We start from the raw sequence: 21,433 nt of genomic DNA, 5'->3' as shown, positions 1-21,433 counted from the left end.
CGTTTCTTCTGTTGACCTCTAGTGGAAGCAGGCCAGTGTTGTTGATTAAAGGATGAATTGGTCAGCTCAACCGACTCTATATCTTTCTTTTTCATAGGGCAGTATTAGAAAACAGATGTTGGTAGATAAAGGTTGAAAAAAAGTGGGTGTGTGTGTGCGCGCTCACAATACATCAATCCAGTTGTAATATCTCAACTCTACGCACGCCACTTGCGTGCAGAAACACAGATGTGCATGACTAAGGAAACGAACCTCACTGATGAGCAGTCTAATTTGGTTACCCTCTATTTTGATTTGGTTACGTCCTGATAACTGCCTTATGTGTGCGGTCGGAGTGAACTGGAAACGTGTTTCTGTGACGTCTGTTTACTAAAGCAGAATTAAGCTACCGTTGCAGACTAATTTGATCAAGCAGTAATGTGTAGTGTAAGTCTGGTTGAAAGTGTGCTTCTTGAGAGACGTCTGTGGGTATGTATCCAAAGGCCAGCTGTAGTTTTCCATCCTTTCCTCGTCTCTGGAACAGACAAAGAATCCAGAGAGCTCAGAATATTTTATTTTCAAGTTGATATGGAGTCCAAATATGGTCTTTAATACAGACAAGAAAAATGAAATATTGCAAAAGATGAAGCCAGGGACCAATGGTTGTTCGTACTACTCTATGAAGGAAAAACCCTGTAAAATAAGCTTATTTTTTATTGAGTTATTGATTTATTATATTTGAAAGATAGACAGTTTATAGTGTTTATAGACCACAATGTCTATAAACAAAGTCCACAAAGTCTGTCATCACAGTCTGTGAGAGAACCGAACATCAGAACCAGAACACAGAGTTCTTGCACCATAGAACCAAGCTGACGACCCTCTCGGAAGTTCAGCATTACAAAACATTTCACCCAAAAAATATTTATGGTGCTGTGTTTCCACCGCCAACCTCTTCTTCAGCACATGGAAGGGTGGTGTATGTGGAATGTGGAAATACATTCAGAAAAGGCTGTAATGCAATCGCATTGTAATCAGTTCTGTTCTGTTAAAGACAAAAATCTGAAATGGGAAGTGTGTGTACTTGGTGCTGTGGCAAATTATGGGGGGGAGGGTCTCCAACTGGAATACAATGCCTGGCAAATTAAGACATGAGACCAGTTTCAGTGACTTCAAGTATATAGTAAGTGTATGGGGTAAAATAAGGATCAAAGAAGAACAGCACATGGAGGCAAAAGATGGCAGAAATGAACAGACCATCTGAATGTCTTTCTAGACATTTCACATCTAGAAAGACATTGAGTTTCATTAGTCCATAGTCCATAGTCATGATGGTGTCCAGAAATGCCAGCCACCAATGTAGGAATAATATACAGTCTAGGGAATTATAAAACTAAATGATTATAGAAAAAACTATTATGAAAGAAATTGCTGTTAATAACAGGTTTTAAGGCAGTTACGTGTTCAGTGCACAATGAATTCGTATTATGAAAGAACTGAAACGTGAGGTGTAATTCAACATGAAGATGTATGCTCCTGGGTGATCTCACTTCGCCTCACTTCTCCTAGACCTGAGGGTCTTGTGGGCTGCGTCAATAGCCGTGGCCGAAGCCACCAGGTCTCCGGCGTGTCTCCCGCCCGCACGTCTCGCACGTTCAGTGCGCAGGTCTAGGCGAGATCCCCAACACCTTTGTTTTTGACACAAAACTCTCTTCTGTATCACCCACAAAAGAGGCAAAGAGCGCAACTCGAACAACCCGCGCCGTCCCAGAGACGTTCATCCCCTGCGGTCGTTTTGTGCTGTGACCACGCCACGACTCGGATGGTTTCGCCTTGTTATCGTACGAGTTTCCTGTGTCAGGACAGATGAAAAGGCTTTTTGTGGGCCAGCTCCTCAGATGTGGGCTTCTAAAGATCTCGACTTCGCCGCTGTGGAGGTGGTGGATGGTTTTGTTTGTGTGTTTGTTTCGCACAAGAGAGCCAGCTTGGGCATTATGTTCCTGTCACCTCCTCCTCAGGGGCGCATCAGACCTCGCACCTCTCAGCTCGAAACCACAGCCGCAACTTCACGGCCAACCCAGCACTCGCCCCGCGGCCGGAGGAAGGAGACCCGCCCCTCGCTCGGTTCTCCGCGCATGGTCGACGGGGCACCTCGCGACTCGGGTGTCTCCCTGGCGCTGGCCTTCGCGTGGGCGGGCCGAGGAGCGTAAACATTTGATTAGTCATGTAAACACCGTTAGACTCTTGGCAGCCCCATCCCCCCCCCAGCTTTACGCTGGACTCTCGCCACCCGCCTGCTGCCAGAGGCTAAGAGCAGCCGGCGCTGAGCGGAGCTGCCGCACCTGCACGTGGACCCCCCCCACGACGCCCCCCTCCCTGTTCTCCTTTTACCATCCCCCACTCCACCGACCCGTCTGGCACGAGGCCACGATGAAGTGTTTTCTAGGTCAACGAGGGACGGTCGACGCCTTCGCCGTGCTGTTGTTCACCTGGGTGTGCACCTGTGTGCTTTAATATACTGATGTTCCTTCCGAAGCCTTTCTCCCATTTCCCCTTCGAGTTGCAGCACCAGCCCATAAGTAGATAAGCGTTCGCCCACCTCATTGACCCAACGTCCTTTACACCACCCAATCACCCCCACCCACCCCCATCTACCAGCGTGCTCTGTATTTTCTGTTATTGATCTTCCGTGATTGCGCTCTAACGTGTGTGTGTTTGTGTTTGTGTGTGTTTTCTCCGGCAGGTTTCGGTCTATGACTGCGTGACAGCCGGAGGAATCGAGCGGCCATCGCAGAGGAGCTGTGCCAACAAGGAACATGGAGCCCAACAGCCTGTCAGTGTCCTTCTCGCCTAACTGGCTGCCTTTACTGCTCCTGCTGGGCTGCATGGTTTTGCCCTCACAGGCAGACAGTGAGTACACACTCCGCCCACTAATCCCCTGCCCCACCCCCCTATTCTGATGTCATAGTAATGTTACGGTGCAGGTGCTGATGGGAAGGTCGCTGCGTGGCTAGCAACAGCAGCTAACGCAGATGCTATGTTTTAGTGCTTTTTTTTTTGGCCAGACGGCGTCGAGTTTTCCGGTTGGGTTCGGATTCAACGCGGTTGTGACGCAATGATCCATTATGGTGCCGCCATTAGATGACAACACTACACACACACACACACACACACACACACACACACACAAGGCAGATTCAGCAGCACAGCATGGGTTATCTGGGATTACCTTTGCACCTGCCATAAATCTCAAACGTTTACGTGATCCCAACAGCTGTGTTTCTGATTCTCCGGAACAACCACACACCCATGTCACAAAACAGTTTTGTGCTTAATCTAAAATAATTACACTTTTAATTAAATTTACTCAAATTAATGACCATGGGTGTGAGTGTGGGTAAAAGGACAGAGATGCTTCCTCCCCATGTCCCTCTCCTTCATTTCCAGCCCAACCTCAAGTGGATAAAGACTATTTACCCAGCAAATCGTACCCCTCCCCCACCGCTCAACTTTGCTCATCACCGTAATTGGTTTGCTCCCTAATGCGTCGGCGTGTTCCGGCTGGGCGCGACAGCGGCGCCCCGCGCTCCCTCATTAGGCGAGGCGCACGCTACAGTAACCACAGCGGGGGACGATGACGGACCGCGAGCTGTCGAGATGTTGGCGGGCCCTCCGGCGATCCCGTTCCGCCGTTTCTCCGGCGATTAGTGCCGTCCAGAGCGCTCGCTCCAGAGCAGACGTGCCTCTTCAAACAGGGCGGGAGGCACGCGCGTCAGCCGACACCGGCGGCATAGCCCGCCGAGCAGTGCCGTCTGTAATTGGAAAGGCCCGCGGAGGTTGAGAGCCGGGCGGAGCTTGCTCACCGCCGTCTGAAATTACAGGGTGGTGCAGGCAGCTCGGCGGGTGGGGTACCTGAACGCTCGACTGCAACCGGCTCAGTCCAGGGTCTGTCTAAATATATTCGGCATGATGAAAGATTACAGCTGTTTCCTGTCATCTGGAGCAGTGCTCAAGGGAGACTGAAGTATTCCTCTTTTATAGCCCTCTAGGAATCGGGTTTATTTGTCTTAAAGGAACTGAGATTTGCAATTATTTCACACTTCAGCTATCAGCACTTTTGTGTTGGCCTGTCTGGATACTGTCATAGAGAGGGGTTTGGTTTGTTCATATTGCGACTCTTGAGGTCTTTGCTAAGAAATTTAAATTTTTCGTGAAGAAAACAACAACATAAGAAATGTCTCAATGTCTCGTCTAAGGCCTTTTCAGTGACAGACATGCACGCCATCAAAATGAAATTTTGGCAAGAGTAATTTCAGCAAAAGTCACCACCACGCTGCAACATCTGTCGGCGCACGAACGAGACGGTGACAGACGGCGTTGCCCGTGACTCCTGTGTTTGATTGGTGGGGAGTTCGAGACAGCCCCGGCCTCTCTGCACGCTCTGCACTTACCTGTTCATTCCCATGAGCAGCAGAGCCGTTGCTTTATGTAACATCTATACGGCACCGCGGGCATCGTGGTGTCGTTGCTATGACAACAGCACGCCCCCTCCCGCATGAGCTGGTCCGGCTGTGGGAAGCCCTCCGCTGGACTCCCTGGGATCGCACCCCGTCCGCGTTTGGGTTTTCGGAAGCAGTGGGGCGGACGTGACCCTCCCCCACAAATCGATGGCGAGCCGCTCGTCCCGTGCTCGTTAAGGCGGCGGTGGTCGGGCGAGGCCGGGACCGGGCGCAAATTGGATTGCGCTCCGAAGCGGCCGTACGGTCACCGGGAGGGAGCGGCGGCAACGGAAATTGATTCCTTTTAATTAAAAGCGACCGCGCCTGCAATGGAGTGCCACTCTGGGAGGTGATTCTGTTAGTACACAGCTGCAGTCCGACGAGGACCGCCGCTACCGATGGAGCCCGTGGGTGAGGGAGAGAGAGAGAGATGGAGAGAGAAATGGCGGGGGTGATGGGGACAGCAGGGGCTTTTCAGACGGCCAAGCGGCGATGGGGAGAAGGGTGGACAGAGGTTAATGATCTGAGATTAATAGCTTAATTATGGAGCTGGAGAGCAGGGCCGCGGGCGCATATCCAAAGCCCTCGCACGGCCCGCGTCCTGCACCGCCGTCCAACCACAAGATCGTCCCTACGTCCTTCACGGAGACGCAGCCATCAAAACCCAGCGCCTCGTGTGCGGGCGCTTTTGTGTCACCAAAGGGAGGGGCACGACAGATACAGGCACGACACTTACCGACACGGGACCCTTGGAGGTCGACAGGGATGTGGCTACAGGAGGAGCAGCCAAGGCAAGGGTCGTGGGGCGGGGTCATGAGGCAGGGGTCGTGGGTGGGGTCATGGGGCAGGGGTCGTAGGGCGGGGTCGTTGTCGCACGCACTCATGCTGCCTGCAGGAGCGGACATCTAAGCAAGTCGGCGCAAGGTTCGTGAGGTTGACCTTTGACCGTGACCTTTGACCGCAGGGGGGTGGGGGGGTATCCAGAGCACCGGCGACTTCCCCAGCACGCTCACTACGCGTCCTGCTTTCCTCGCCCTAGAATTCAGTCGACATCTTTCCGCTGTCGTTTCCTCGTGGATCCTTTTGGCGAGAGCAGAGAGGAAGCAGAAGGGAGTGCCATGTGTAGTTCTACAAATGATACATTCTGTCAAAGAGCAACGACTATCCTATATGAACAAAAATCCTACATCATCCTTATTCCTGTGAAACGTTAGACGCGTATAATCCACCGTCAGCACCCATATAAACAGCAGGTACTTTTTTGTGTGTTGTGATCAGTCCTAGTTTTAAAACTAGGGCTGCTTTGTAACTTCCTAATAATTAACGACCCGTCAAGCCTAGAGCAATTTGCTTTTAAATCCCAATAGCACAATGATTACATTTCCCCCAACCCCATGAGAGTGCGAGTTTCAAAGGGCCGGGCGTAGCGGAGCTGATCGGGGCGTGGGAACAAAGATCACCGGCTCGCGGAAGGGAGTTCATCTCAGGAGGCCGGTGGCAAAGGTCAGTGACGAAGGTCAGCAAAGGTCATGAGGCTGTTTTGTTCGACAGATGGCGTGACCAGTTACTCTCCGTGCGGCCGTCCTGCAGGTGAGCTCCACTGCTCCCCGGGTACCCCCCCCCCCGCCCGGGTAACCAGCATCCTTGATGAAACCATTGTCGATCGGAATGGTTGTGCTACGCTACTTCCAAGCATGTTTATATATACCGCTAAGCACGTCTCACACTGACTGTGGCACGACCAGAATCGAATTCCTCCATACTCATCTGTTGTATAGTTAATGCTCTGTAACTGAAAGACTCGGGGAAATGCATTTAGAGAGGTAGGAGCTTTTCAACGCAGAAGTCACATTATCCACGGACGACCGAGCAAAAGCAGGCAGTATAATTAGATTGGAATGTCCGAGTTTGTGTCGCTCAACGCCGCGCTGCTGCCCAACCTGCTCTCCGAATGTGCAGAAGGCTGGGCAGTAGAATCCTGAATTTCAGGAACCCCTCCAGCGACTCGACAAGAGTGCTCGAAGGAAAATGTCAGGTTAGCTCATATTACATGCAGCTCATGACAAATGAATCTCAGCTCCCACTGCCACCGCTCACCCCAGCACCCCGGAGCAGCTCCGCCCGGCGGAACACGGCCTCTCCCCATGCCCAAGGTCCCGGCCGATCACTCTGCGTTAACCTTTTAAAAAGACTTCCAATCCGTCGATTTCACGCCTCCTTTATTTTTTTTACCCCGCGCGTGAGTGGCCACAGCCTATGAACACTGGAGCGCCTCCTTCAGGTAACATCGCTACCTGTGCAAGGTGGTCACGGAGGCTTAGGGTAAAACAAATATCTTCACCTGGGAAATCAACTTGGATTGGTCTCCGAAACACCTGGATCCAGTGATTCAGTCAACCCAGCCGCTGGACTGTCACGGCGCGCGTCCTGTGTTTTTAAAGCCTTGGCGTCTACGGTCTACACCAAGGAGCCTGTCTGAGCGACGCTGAATGACTCTATTGTTCTACCGTGAGGGTGAGATGATGTGAGGTAGCGAGGTATTCCCCTACCACCGCCTCTCCCAACCCGCCCGCAGCCTTTGATCCGAGAGCCCGTCCACGGTGTATGCCACAGATAATGAGTGGTCTCTTTGAAAAGCCCACCAGTTTAAAGGCTAATGCAGTGCCCCGCTGCAGGCTGTAGTGGTCATACGACGCCGCTGACCTCCATTATCAGGAAGTGTTTCTTTTTCATCAGCCTTGTCAAAGATACATGAGAACAAGAGGGAAAGAGCACTGAGCTAATGCGTTCAAAAAGTGATTTTCTCCACGCGGGACGTGCGTGTTCACTCTCACCAGCGGGAGGGACTTCATTAAATCTTCATTTGCATTCACTCTGGGGAGAGGAGGCGACCATGGGAGCTATAGGCATGACAGCACACATGGTTCAGCAGAGTACAGTTTCAATAGGAATGATCTGGGGAGGCGGGCCATTACTGTGACAGGTCTTTTTTTTTTTTCTTTTGACAATGTTGTATTTGTTTACTGACATTTCGACATTAAATAACATGCTGGGCGTCACATGTATGGAAGAAATGTCATTTAACTCGGGTGACGCGTGCAAAAAACACACAACTCGCTCTGTTTTACAAATGAATGATGAAGAACTGTGCAATGGAAGACTTTTATCACACCAGACCAGCTCTGTTCTGTAACTGTAAGAAAAGCAAAAAATGTTCTTAATACAAAGGATAAAAGAATCACTGGGCCCTTCCTTGTTTAACATAATTAAGCTCAGAGCGACGCGCTAAAAGCCGGGTCGGTTGAAAGTGGATTAACGGCCGGCCTCGGGTATGGCTGCAGACTGACTGTGATGAGAGAGGGACTGGAACTTCCCGCCGAGACCAGAAACGAAGAGGAACGATTTCTTGCAGGACGTCAGAAATGTGTTAGTCACGTCCGTGGGCGCGGTGAGGGACGTCCGCTCGGCCTTCCTCCTCGTGCTCGGGTTTGTGGTGAAAGTGCCGATTTTTCATGTGTGTGCTGGAAGGGGGATCGTCTCGCAAGCTCACACGGACTGCTGGAAGGTCCATGGGCTTCCTGAACGTTAGGTCTTTTGACCGTAAAAAACACAAAAAAAGGTTTGTGGGGAGTGCGGTAAGTCAGCAAGTTTTAAAATAGACCAGATTATTACATATTGGCAGGGGAAAAAAATGGATGGGGGAGTTTGAGGGTGTCTGGAATCAAGTGGAAAAACTCCATACCCAGAGGAGTCGGTTGACCTCCTTCATCAGCGGAGCTGAAGACCAGGAGGCCATTAATGCTAATGCTCGTCACAGGGAGGGAGCATCAGAAATGCATAATTGCCCTCAGAGTGTATGTTCTAGCCCTAAATAATTCACAGCAGCCAGAAAGCAATGCACTCGACAGCTGTCCAACTGATCACTCAGGACCACCGAGGGCTCGCTGAAGGAGGGCATGGAACGATCTTACTTCTGTTCGTTCCTTCATTCTTTCTTCATTTCTCTTTCTTCCCAAACAAGTGGTACTTGGGTGTGAGTGTACCTGTCCGCTCCTAGATTTTTGCTTCTTACCGTCACACTTTCCCAGCCTGCAGGGCTGTAATATAGATATATTAAGGAAGGATTTTTATCATGTTAATAATGGCCACCAAAAGAAATAAATGCATCAAATTTCTTCTCGGCTGACTGGGTATCGCTTCATCGAGAGTTAATAGGAAGCAAAAGCCCTGAAAATGGTGCAGAATTGCATTAATGGATGTGTTCTACTGAAAGGACTGCAATAGCGTCACACACTTTTCCGCAAAGTGTATTAGTGGGAAAGCGAACTTGCTAATCTATTATTAATGAAAATCAAAGGGTGTCTCTCTTGTTTGAGTATCGATCCCTCCTGTTCTTCTGAGACGGGCCCATGCGATCAGTGTCATTATCTCCAGGTATCTGCGGGCAACTCTCACTGTCTTCACTTTGCTGGGCCTCGTCTGGACCTCACTTTCCATAAGCCGAACACTTAATATCTGCAGTTTTAGCCAAATGCACTTAAATGCGGAAAAGCCGACTTCTGATACCCCATTTTCCTTCTAAAGCGAGGTAAAGAAATGCTTCTACTAAGTAGTATTTCATATTTGGCACACCGCGTGTTTTTGTATTTGGTGCCGCCCACAGGTCGAAGTTCGCCGCTTGTATTTCTTAGTATGTATGTGCTCAGTCCACCTTGAAGTGGGCCATCGGCACTCAGCACTGATCGTATTGCAGTCATATGCAGGTGCCCAATCCCCACCAAAGGACACCCTGCAAATAACCCCCTGCAAACGTGGTTTGAGTGACGGGATGATGGTGACCCTGTTTGCTAAGTGGTGACCGCGTGCGATCTGATCACGCGAGACGCGTGAAGCTCTGGGTATAAATGAGGTCTTTGAGTTTTATCCGCCCTCTGCCTGTGTCAGAACCTTCCGTCAAACAAACTCTCTCCTTTTCTGGAACACGGTTGTAAGAAAAGTTTGTGAGCCCTTTGAAATGATGTGGAATTCCTCAGGGTCCACGTATTTATTTCCCCAGCTATGTTTGTCTACCACTATAAATATAGCGTTAGGCTCTATGAAAATGAACGCGATCTTGCGTTCAGGGCTGTCTGCTCTTGCTCCAGTGGATTTGAGTTAGCTACTCCAGAGGCACCATGACTGCACCCGAGACACATGGGAGGTCACGACCCTACTCCCCTCCTTTTCCCACCACGATGCACCGCTGAGCTGGAAGTAACCCAATCCAAGGGGCTTGAAGGGGGCAGCACCAGCACGCCGTGGACGTCCCCCGGAACCTTCGCAGTCCGCTGAGGACGATTTTAAGGCGTGGCGCAGGGACTCGAGCCTGAGTGAGGGCGGCCGGCGTCGCAGGTGCTCGGTGGTCGCAGTGCGCTCTTTATCGCCAGTCCTGTGACTCATAACGAACAAGACGTTAACCAAGCCTGCCCAAAACCTTCGGCCAGAGGTGATGGCTGATGACGGTGCTGCTCGGAAGCCGACTGAAACCAGCGAGAGGAAACTAATGAGTGTTTTGAGGTTTCGCTCCCATGGGATTATATTCGATACTCTTCCTTGATGTCTCCCAGTGGTCCCTTATAGACTTCTGCTTCCCGGGAGTTTTATTGCCCAATTCTGCTTAACCTCATAATTATGGTGTGTTTTTTTTTCTACACTCTGCTGTAATTTGAAGCTTGCACCCCCATGGGCTTAACGTCTCCTGATCTTGGCAACTCCGAACAAGAAGAGGAAGGTTCCCACAACTTGCTGATGATGTCTAATAGAAATGGCATGACAGATGTTGGAAAAGGACTCCTGGAAGTCAGCATGATCCACACACACACACACACACACACACTTCCATCTCCTGTCTCTAAAGGGACCTCCAGTCAAGGTTGCAGTAGGATCTTCTCCAGGTCTGTCCTTTAATCTTGCAGTAGAAAAGCATGACTGAGGTACTGTGGAGATCCCTGCAGCTAGCTGTGGTAGAGGTGTCTGCCCCCCCACCCACTCACAACCCCACCCACCCGCACCCCCACCTCGGAGGATGCTAGGGCGCATGAAAGTGACAGCAAAGGCTTTTATAAGGATACGCGTGGTGCCGCAGTGCCAATCAGGCCTGTCTCCAGGGGAACCGGCACGTAAATGTCATTTAAATGTCAGCCTGGCCAGTAGTCTGTAGGGTCAGAGGAGTTCAGCTGGTACACTACGGATTAGATTTTACAACAGACGCGCATGCACACAAACACACACATGTGCGTGCGTGCACACACACACACAGCCACACACAGAGAGAATTTTGTATTCCTATCTTTGTGGGATATGGCTTGTGTATTTCTGTAACTAAATAATACCATGCCTACCTAAAAGGTTTAAATAAGTTCCGCTCTGGACCACAACCAAACTCCACCCTGGACCTGGGCAACTTGAAGAAAATATTTTAGGTTTCAGTTTTCACATAAAAGCATAAAAACTGTGTTTTCTTGTAACATGTTTGTCCTCGGTGGCACGGCCAAACATCACCTAGTGTAAAAGCTGTCCTGCTTGTTCCTGTCATGTAAACATTTTGTCCCCACAAACAATACAATATGTTACCACCTTCACACACACACAGATGTTGTTTGCCTCATCTCCACAGAAGCCCAGTGCGAGTTTTGAATAAAGGCACCTGTGCTCCATTTCTTCTGCCTGCTAAGAATCCTACATAACTGGGTAACAACTGCACCACAGACAGGACCGCTGGGAGCTGGCTCACGTTTCTCTCTTGCTACGGCCTCCACGTTATTATCCTCTATTGACGCATACGTCAAAGAGGAAGTGCTGCTCTACATGTCTGCGTGATTTACGCGACCTGTCATTCACAGGCATGTAACAGTGTCTACGTCTGGTTAAGTCTGATTGAGTCTGATTACGTCTGACTACGTCTGACTGAAACACCGTTGGCGTCGGAAACGTGAAAGGAAGGGCTGTGATTGGAGATAGGCTTTTGTCCCTCCCCCTCGTCTGGGCACACGAGGGGAAGCACTGTGCTGCCCTTAGAGTCGGATTCGGCGGGAATTGAAGAGCTACGACTGGAGGACGACTGATGTGCACATCAGCCATTTTATTTCAGCTTGAGGGGGGAAAAGGATAGTAAAGTTTATAGTAAAATTTATATTTCTAAAGTTTACAGAAAAGTTTTTGGGTATTCAGTTTTTTTATGTATTATTCTAAAAATAATAATACATGTATTATGCTAGTCAAACAAAATAAAGAAATAAAGCATATACTGTAACACACTAGTATAGGAATGTTCTTTGCCAAGCAGCTGTTAGTGAGCTAGAATTGTAGTCATTTACCCTGGTAGTAAAAGTCATGTTAAGCAAAGTCCAGCCACTGTTATCTGTACTTTGAGACCCTGGCTTTCCATGTGTTTATAGAATAAGGCTAATTCACACTCTTGTGGAATCTGACAGTTCTCATTAGCATTTCAGCACATTGAACGCCATTATTGTCTGTTTTTTTCTTTTATTTCCAGTTGTTTGTTGAATGGAAACACCATTTTCTTCCATGGTTCAGCTTTAAAGATGCGTGAAATTCACTTGTTGGGTAGACAAGGAGCTGATGTCCGCCGGGACACTATCATTTATTTTTCTTTCTCAAAGAACTTGAAGGTCATCTGGTTCCAGATGTTTTCCATTAACCCTGTTCACTGGGCTTCTCTTGTCCATGCACACGCGTGTGTGGCAGTGCTTCTGTGAGTGCTAATAAGTGTGTGTGTGTGCTCGTGACGTGTTGGCTGTTTCGTGTTTGTCTGGACAAAACAGAACGCGCATACACAAAAAACCTGTTCATCGACACAAGTCCGCACTAGTACCACACTGGTTTGTTTCCGTTAATGTGAACTCTTGTTATGAAGCTCAAATCTCCCCCCCTTTATGCTGATGAATGTTAAGTGAGATGTTCAGTACTTTAGGGGGAAATACAAGTTTGTCAACATTTGGAATTATGGGAATTAAAATGTAAATTAGTTTTTGTTGCCTCTATTAACTGATGGGCCTCTCAGGCCTCGTCTGCCTAAGAATATGTTTGATTGAGTCAAAAAATCCTAAAAAAACATCTTTTAATCAATGCTGACTCATAAGGATTGTGTGCTAGGAGTAACTTGAAGCTCTAGGCCTCACCACATTATGACAGAATTTCAGCTTGTGAGGCAGCTGACATTGATATTTTCTGACATTTTAAACACAACCAGATGCATTGCATAGAGGAATCTATACAGCGCGATGCCTCTCAATAATACGAGATCAATACCCTCTGCGAACAGTTTCAGTTCACAATAATTCCATTACGATCACATTAACAGCGCACATATAATTACCTTGGATGAAAACCCAAAGACAAGTACCATCATTTTGCATCTTTGACCCCAATATAAGAGTGGGAAAACGCTCTTCAACCTGTTTATTGGTTGCTTGGATTGATCTTTGTATGTTCGATAGACTCAGCACGTCACACCATAACCCTTGCGATCAATGTATCATGCTCCTGCAAGCACACTCACAGGTCTTTGCGTAAAGAGGAGTATCTGTAGTTCTGTGTTCAGAGCTGAACTGCGGTGTCATTAGAGGACTCTGAAATGAGGCTTCATTTTACAGCAGCTAAATGAAACCTTTTGGTTTACGGTGACATTTATCAAGTGCCATTGATTTTGTGTAGCTCCTTTACCTGAACACGCATCTTTGAGATCTCGGTTCAAGAGCTAACGGCTGTTTCTCTGCTTGCCCCCATCCCTTCTCCGTTCTCCATCTCTCTGCTCCACTCCACCTCCACCCTTTCCCCCCTCCGCCAGGCTTGCCAAGTTTCGTTAAGACCCCCGAGGATCAGACGGGCATCTCGGGCGGCGTGGCGTCCTTCGTCTGCCAGGCGGTGGGGGAGCCAAAGCCTCGGATCACGTGGATGAAAAAGGGGAAGAAAGTCAGCTCGCAACGCTTTGAGGTCAGCCCCCCCCCCCCCCGTGACTCCTCCCCTCTGCCCCGCCCCTAACCCCTCCCCCACTCACCCGCCTCCGAGTCGTCCCTGCCGTTGCGGTGCCAGCCAACACAGCTGAAGGAGCGGACAAGGTCACGTCAGTTCACTGACGGGGCTCTGCTAATCCTCTCCCCGCAGGTTGCCAACCCCATCAAACTGGGGGAGGCTGGGGAGAGGGTTGTGTGCGGCGAATAATAGACTACGCACTAATTAAACGCTGGAATGTTGAGGCCTGAGTGAATAATTGGAAATCTGATAAGGCCGTAAGTCATCCCCGGTGCATGCTGGGCTCCTCTGTAGGGGGTGTGAAGCGTAAGCTGTTAAAACAGTCCACAGAGGTCTGCGCCGTGCACCTGCCCGCGTCACGTGTGCCGCGGGGCCCCGGCCGCCGTGGCAGTGATCACGTGATGCGTGGCTTTACGGCCCAGGAAATCAATGTCTCCTGACCAAAGTCCAGATGTTAATGCTGGACCTGAAGTTTAGCATGTAGTTTATTGCTTTATGGCCCGTAAAGTAGGGACAGAGGTGTGTATAGCCTGGCACTAAAAAACAGTTCCCAGTGTCTGATTGCTCTGTTATTTACCCACTGTATTTACCCCCCTCTCCTCCCCCGTGTTCCCTTCTTTCTCCTCCCTGCCTTTCATACACCATCTGTCTGTCTCTCCCTTCTTTCCCTCTTCTTCTCACTATTCCCTTTATCCCTCTCTTTCTCATTCTCCTTCTCTCTCAACCCCTGTCCCTCTCTTTCTGTCCCTCTCTCTGCCTCCCTCTCTCCCCCCCACCTCTCTCTCTCAGGTGATCGAGTTTGATGACGGCTCGGGCTCCGTCCTGCGCATCCAGCCGTTGCGCACGCACAGGGACGAGGCGATCTACGAGTGCACGGCGGCTAACAGCGCGGGGGAGATCAACACCAGCGCCAAGCTCACCGTGCTGGAGGGTATGCCAAGGCTAATGGGCTCTAACCCCCCCCCCCCCCCCCCCCCCCCATCTCACATCTCATTACCTTCTACTTTAACATGTGAAATCGCTCTTTAGCGGGAAGGATTTCTATTACTTATTTATTTATTTCCCTGCCTGTGTAACGGTTGACTGAGAGCGACTTTTACAAAAAGGGAGAAATGAGGATTTCTCATTAGAAAGATTCCCGACCTGTTATTTTGGCTTAGATTCTATAATGAAAAGGCGGCCCCCGGGGGCCCTCATCTCCATGCAGTAGCCACCCTCCCCACCTCTCCTCAGACACGGATCCTCTGTGTATACGCACCCTCCATATTCTGAAGCCACTGAAGGGCTGCTTGATGGAACAGGAGGGAATATTGATGGAAAGGACTTTTATTTTGTAGTGTAGCATCAAAGCAGTGGCGCAGAATAACAGTGTAGAAAGCTGTGAAGTGCCTGAAGTGCCCTTAGTGTAGGTTATATCAGGAACGAGCAGCATCTGCAGGGCCCATTCTCACTGCTTAGCGGCGGGTGACACGGCAGTCTGCTGGGTAGAGGGCCGTGTCATACGCACGCGCGTCTCATTCAGCCCAGAAGTGTTGTGTTTTATTTCTCATTAAGGCTGAACGCCAACCCTTGTGATTCAGCGCGCAAAACAGGCCCGTAAATACGGAAACCCATGTGAGCGGAATAGGATTAATCAAAGAATTAGCTACCGGTCAGGGGAATACACCACCTTCCAGCCCACCGACATCAAGGCCGATTGGCTGTAGTCAGTAAAGGAGGCAGCATTGGATCATGTGTTTACCGTTACAAACATCTCCCTACACACTTTCATCTCCTAAATAGGAGCAGACAAAGGCCAGTTGGTGAAAAAATGTTAATGAAGGAATCATCTAATTTCTGATCACAAAATTACAAAAATTCTTTCATGACTTACTGGAACGCTTTGATAGGAGAGATGAACAGAAAGCAAGATTTGTTGTAGAGGTTTTTGTTATTCTTTCTCTAAGACCAGAGCATGTCGTCTGAGTCGGCAGTCCGCTGCCTTCGGCTGGCTGAGCAGGACGCCCCAGGACCCTGTGTGACGGAGAATGAACCCTATTTATAGCCCGTCGTTTGTAGCCCGGCAATACATCAAGTTGCTCGGGCGACGGCGCACAAACAGCAGCACAAAAGAGGAGTTGATTGATGATCATGTTCGCTAACGACTCGCTAAAGTATGGGCCTTTCATCTGGTGCGGGGGATCCATTACTGCCTTGAACACGGAAGGGTTAAGCGTGAGAAGTGGGTCCAGGTTAGTTAATGGATCCACTGGAGGCTTGGTGAAGCAGGCTGCTTTATTCTTTTGATGAACTTTAGTGTAGCAGGGGCAATACATTAGTATCTCTTGAACCTGTTCTACTTTGCTTGGTTAAGGAGTTGGTGTATTAGCTTGGGCGAGGACTCTCAGGTCTGCGTAGCTTAGCGAGCTGATTAATGTACATTAGCACATCTCTTAACATTGAGTGAAAATATAGGTTAAAATTTCAGAGGTAAAAACTGAATCATCAGTTTCTTTCTAACCGCTCAGGATGGTTTTATCATTGCTCTTTAAATGGTGGCTAAGGTGCCTATGCTAACATATGTCAACGGTGACTGATGTAATTGCGTAGGCTAATGCAATTTGCGTAATTTGTTTTTGCCATTTACTTTAAACGTTGCAAAGTTAGCGCTTTTCACAGAGCTGTGTTCTGATGTACAGTTGCTTGATTCCTGTTACAATAGCGGCTCACAGGTTGGAATTTTGAAGCTTCTTCTTGTAGCTTGGGAACAGCAGACTGTAAAATCCCTCAGCGCTCAAACTGAGCGGCGTAGGTGTGACCCAGAGCGCCGCAGGGGGAGGGGGAAGGGTGGGTCAGCCAATCATCTGTCTCGTGTAGCAGCCTCGTGGCTGTATGAGGGACTAAACCCGCCTCAGAGACATCGTCCTCTCCTGCTGAGTCTGCCAAATCATGCCAGTTGGGAGCTTATGAGTCACTGCATCTGCCTCTTGAAAAGGTTCTTCAAATCTTATTACTGCACAGTCGGCGTCTGCAACATCACCATGGCGGCAGTTAGAGTTGATAGCAAAGACGACGTAGGCACTTTAGTCGACGGTGGCGTCGGAGAAGCAGAGAAGTTTCTGCCACCGAACCCCTCGCCTCTTCTCGCCCGAGGGCCAGGGAATGAACCTCTGCGGTGTTTCGGTAATGACGGCACCGTAGTCTGTGGTAATGATGACACCGTCTTCTGTGGAATTCAAAGCCATGGGTTTCGCCATGTGACACCCCCTGAGGATATCTGTGATGTCACAGAGATGCGCAGCAAAGTTTAGTCACTCCTGTGATGTTCAAGGACAGGAGCCAGTGGAAGAGAGGTGTTCATAAGAGGGGAGCCCTCCTTTCCAATCATAACCTGGCTCCTTTCCGATCATAACCAATCATAACCTGGCTCCTTTCCGATCATAACCAATCATAACCTGGCTCCTTTCCGATCATAACCAATCATAACCTGATTTGGTTCTGCTTGGTTCAGCCCAGTGTGAAAGGAAGCAGGTCTATAATCACGTGCACACAAGGGCAAATAAACGTACCCTGCTGAATACTTCTCTTGTTGGGAAAACTTTCGTAATGGATCCTTGTATGTAGCCTTTAATGTTCTTTTCCTCTGGGGTGTTCTGACAGACATAGATACGTCTGCCTCTGTCTTGTTGGCATGACACCTAACAACGTTTTTTTAACAACGATTAAAAAACCACGTTCGTTTTCCAACTTTTTTTTTCTTTTAATGGATAGGTTTGACATTACGCGAGGTGTGAGTCGCTGCGGTTTGCGTCTAATTACGACGCAAGTGCCAAGACTTGTCGTAGAGCCATGAAAGAGACGAGCAAGTCTGTGTCATCACCTGCGTTGCCAAAACCATAGGGGACTTCCCACAGCAGGCAGTGGTACTGTACATCGGTGATTGATCTGTGGAATTTTCCCGTAGTTGATTTCTGTTGTTGTTAATAATTCCCTTACAAAGCTTTATGGGTATTCTCAACAGCAACCAACTCGCCTGTCTGTCAAAATGGCACCCAACCCCATAACATAAGTGATACACATTACACATAGCGAAGAGAGTAATCTCCGAGATTTCAGTGGGTGCTTAGTGTCAGTAAAACAAATTATGGAGTCAGCGATTTCAAGAGAGCTATATATGTTTGGCATGCATTACAGACTTGGGCTAGCGGGTAGGCAAGAAAAGACTGCTCCATAATACAAGTCATAAATATTTCAGGAGGCAGGCGAGTAGAAACAGTGACTCCCCTGTATAAATGCTTCTGGAACCTCATTGTGTCACACATTAAGCTCGAGAATAATGAGCATGCATTACGTTTTCATTCCAGCCCTAACAAGGTTTGTGCCCACTTAAAAAAAAATCTCCCCTTTAAACGATGGTGCGGTTCCAGAACGAACGGACTGTGAAGCCCCTCTCCCTCAAAGCTCGCGCCTGACCCCGCCTGGAGTAGCTCGTGCGCTCTCGGGTGATGCGTGTCTCACACCACCCCTCCACCCCTCCACAGGTGTGGTCTCCAACCGCCCCCTCAGCCCCCCAGTCGCCGGCCTGTGTCACGGGTTTAATTTCTCACACCATCTGCTGGCTCCGAGCCCGCCGCCGTAGATCATAAGAGCTTGACAGTTACAAACTGCGTCTGGCGAGAGAGGCCCTCTCCCAAGGACTCGCGCAATATGGCCGGGTGGAATCGCTCAGCTGCTGTCTGCAACCTCATCTCCTGCTCATCTTCAAGGACTTCGCAGAAAGATTAGAAATGCTAGGATTTCACAACAAAAGAAAGTGCGTTTGTGGCCTGTATGGTCTAGTCCTTGGTATGGACAAATATAAAATATTTCAGTGACATTTTCTATGAATCATTAGAAATGCTTTCATAATATGGTTTATGGAATATACTGTACTTTATGATGCTTGCCATAAGCCTGTATAATAAGTAGTTATCATAAGTATATGTAAGCATATAAATAATGTGGGGTTGCCAAATCTCGTATAATGCAAAGTTCATATTTGTTTGTAAACAAAAACAATACTGATGGTTGAGGAACTGCAGAAGTTGGTTGATCTGGCTGTGTGTCATGGTCCCGCAGGAACAAAATTGTCCTCTGAGCAGTTCTGACTTTACCTGAGAGGACCTCACTCCAGTCCTCTAGGGTTCTAGTCCCCATGGTCTTTTCAAAACCTCGGCTCATTGATAAAATGCTGTTGTTATATAGCTCTCCACATCTTCTGCCCTGCCCAGAGGAACCGTACTCACCATGTCCTTCACCCCGGCTGCTGTTTTCCAGTTTTATTGTAGGTCACTTGATGTCATGTAGTGTTTAGTTTCGTCATTTGAATGAGTTGCCGGACATCGTGGTCAGTGGAGAGTCGTTTTTGCCCTCTGCTGGGCTATAGTTTTGCTGTATTACCCTTAATATACTTCATCTTGTTCTTACGTACCGCAGACCTTCCACATTTAAACACAAACACACACGTGCATGCCTGCTCCTACATGCATATATGCATATGTATCAGAGCTGCTGTTGTGCATTAATAACAATTCTGGTAATTCTTTATGAAACTCTATTGCTTTATAAAGCATTGTGCATATAGAAACAATTACTAATGCTTTATTATCCAAGCTTATGGCAGGCATTATTACACATTATATATGCATAAATGCAGAATTCATGAATGCAAGTGTTACCAATATTTCTATGTAGAGTTTTGCTTGAAAAAAGCAGCAGTAGTGATTGATGACACGTTGATGACACGTATTCGCCCTGCACCTCAAGGGCTGTACTGCACACCAGTCTTGAGCACTGGCTGGTATAAACCAGGATGCACTTGATGATTATGCATCACACTCTGTTGCTTCTGAAGTACTTCACGAACTGTGGCCCTGATAATGGAAGCCATTCGCACCCGTCATGGACGTCTGATGTCCACTGCTAGACTCCTTTGGCACATCACAGCCCGAAGCTCAATTTTGTTAACTTTCAAGCTGTGATGTATTTATCGATCAGTGCTTTAGCTTTGTAAATTCGTAGGCATATGATGGGAATGCCGCTTGCTTTTGTCTCTGCTTTGGGTTTTGATTAGAACGCCCCCTCCCTGCTCTTTCAAAAAGAGTCTGTAAATGGTAGGAGCATCCTCGGAGAGATGGCTCTCTGATCTCTGCCTCCTTCAGTCTCCCAGCCTGAAAGAGTAAGTAAGACCTGTCTCATACGCTCCAGCTAGAGAGGTTTAATTAGCCAGGCCTGCCATGTTGCACCATTTCCACCACTTTTAGCAGATGCAAACAACTGGATATAAAAAAAAAACATTATGTTGGGTGTGTGTGTGTGTGTGTGTGTGTGTGTGTGTGTGTGTGTGTGTGTGTGTGTGTGTGTGTGTGTATATATATATATATATATATATATATATATATATATATATATATATATATATATATATATATGAATGAATGAACCACAGTTATTAGGAACAGCCGATCTGCTACAATGGTGAGGTAGTGGTTTTATGTCACAGGTCGTATATCATGGCAAGAGTGGGCATGGCACCAAGATTCAAGGTCATTATTCACGCTATTTTCCATGACAACGCTGGGCAGGGCCATCTTGGTTGACTTTGTGTTAGAACTTCCGGTGCTACGGATACGCTGATACCGATTACAAGCAAAACGACAACAAACACAAAATGACTAGCATAATATGTTCAGTTAGAGCAGAGGTGGCCAACCCGTCAGAGACCAAGAGGGGTGGCGAGTGTAAATTATTAGCGGGGGGGATATAAAATGGACACAAATTAAGTAAAAAAACAAACACAAACTTTGATATAAACATAAGGCGTGATGTGCTTCAGGACTTTGTCACGTTTGGAGCACTACGAGCTCTGTTATGTACGCAACTGTTGTTTTCTAGGTGAAAAGTGGATAAACTCCGTTATCAACACTCGTTACAACGCAACTGACCTGCGCTCACCTTTAGGAAGAAGAGAACAGTGTCAGTTTTGAAGCTCCCTCAGTCATCTGCGGTGCCTTTGCTGAACCTCGTATGTGGTTTATTCCAAAACGTGTGACAGAAGAACCGCGTCTCACCAACGAGACTCAAATCACAATCTCAGTATCACAGATACTTCATGCCGCTAGTCTCCCGTTTTCCACTACGCCGGTTTTAAAAGTATTAGCAGCTCGCTAGGCTTGTAAACAAACCGCGCACCACAAAGATGTAGCAGTGTGTCGCCCACAGAGTGATGAGGTAACCGGGCCACGACACACACCGTTAGTGCAGGTGAGAGTGGACCGGCTGGGGAGCCGCATGAAACCAGGCAAAGAGCCGCAGGTTGGCCACTCCTGAGTTAGAGGGTGTCACAATAATTGGAAGAAGAGGAAAACTTGGCTTGACCAACAGTGTTACGAACACAGCTTGAAAAGATCTGAGTGTTGCGGGGCACCTTATAACTTATATCCACCGCCTTCCAAAGAAGAGGACCTGCGTCTAAGGCTGAAGGCGCTAAATTTAAAATATCCACCCAAACGTCCATACGTCTGCTCTTATCATTTTGTGGAGGGGAAACCAACACCACATCATCCTTATCCCGAGAAATGGCTCGGTTATGAAGCTCAGATTAAGCAAACGCGTCGGGTGCTTGTGAGGCTATCAGATAAGTAACTATTTTATAATCAGTGGCCACATCTTTTCCTTGCATTCATTTTGTAATTTTAAGTAATTAAGTAAAGAAGTAAATAGACAAGAATGCCTATTTTATGAAAAAAAATCATTAAAATGTAGTAGTGTACACTAATGCGAAAATAGCTGACCGGAAGTTCTAACACAAAGGCGGAAGAAACACACACTTGAAAGTGGGCGTGGCGAAATACGGTGAATTCCGCTGCATGATTGCCTCTCCCAGGTGTTACAGCAGATCTGAC

The 21,433-nt window shown here is 48.2% G+C and overlaps 1 protein-coding gene across 8 annotated transcripts in view; it reads left to right on the top strand.

The window, feature by feature from the left end:
- ptprfb (protein tyrosine phosphatase receptor type Fb) overlaps positions 1-21,433 on the top strand; it is a 127,443-nt gene that overhangs the window by 44,520 nt on the left and 61,490 nt on the right. For all 8 annotated transcript variants that reach the window (XM_076981890.1, XM_076981892.1, XM_076981889.1 and 5 more), the window contains exons 2-4: positions 2,723-2,889; positions 13,327-13,472; positions 14,301-14,442. In XM_076981890.1, coding sequence (XP_076838005.1) covers positions 2,796-2,889; positions 13,327-13,472; positions 14,301-14,442 — 382 coding nt within the window. In that variant the 5' untranslated portion in view covers positions 2,723-2,795. The remainder of the gene's footprint in view (positions 1-2,722; positions 2,890-13,326; positions 13,473-14,300; positions 14,443-21,433) is intronic.

Source organism: Brachyhypopomus gauderio, chromosome 19 (assembly GCF_052324685.1).
Source record: "Brachyhypopomus gauderio isolate BG-103 chromosome 19, BGAUD_0.2, whole genome shotgun sequence".
NCBI lineage: Eukaryota > Metazoa > Chordata > Actinopteri > Gymnotiformes > Hypopomidae > Brachyhypopomus > Brachyhypopomus gauderio.
The sequence above is the reverse complement of the archived record's forward strand: the minus strand, read 5'-3'. Positions and strand labels throughout refer to the sequence as shown.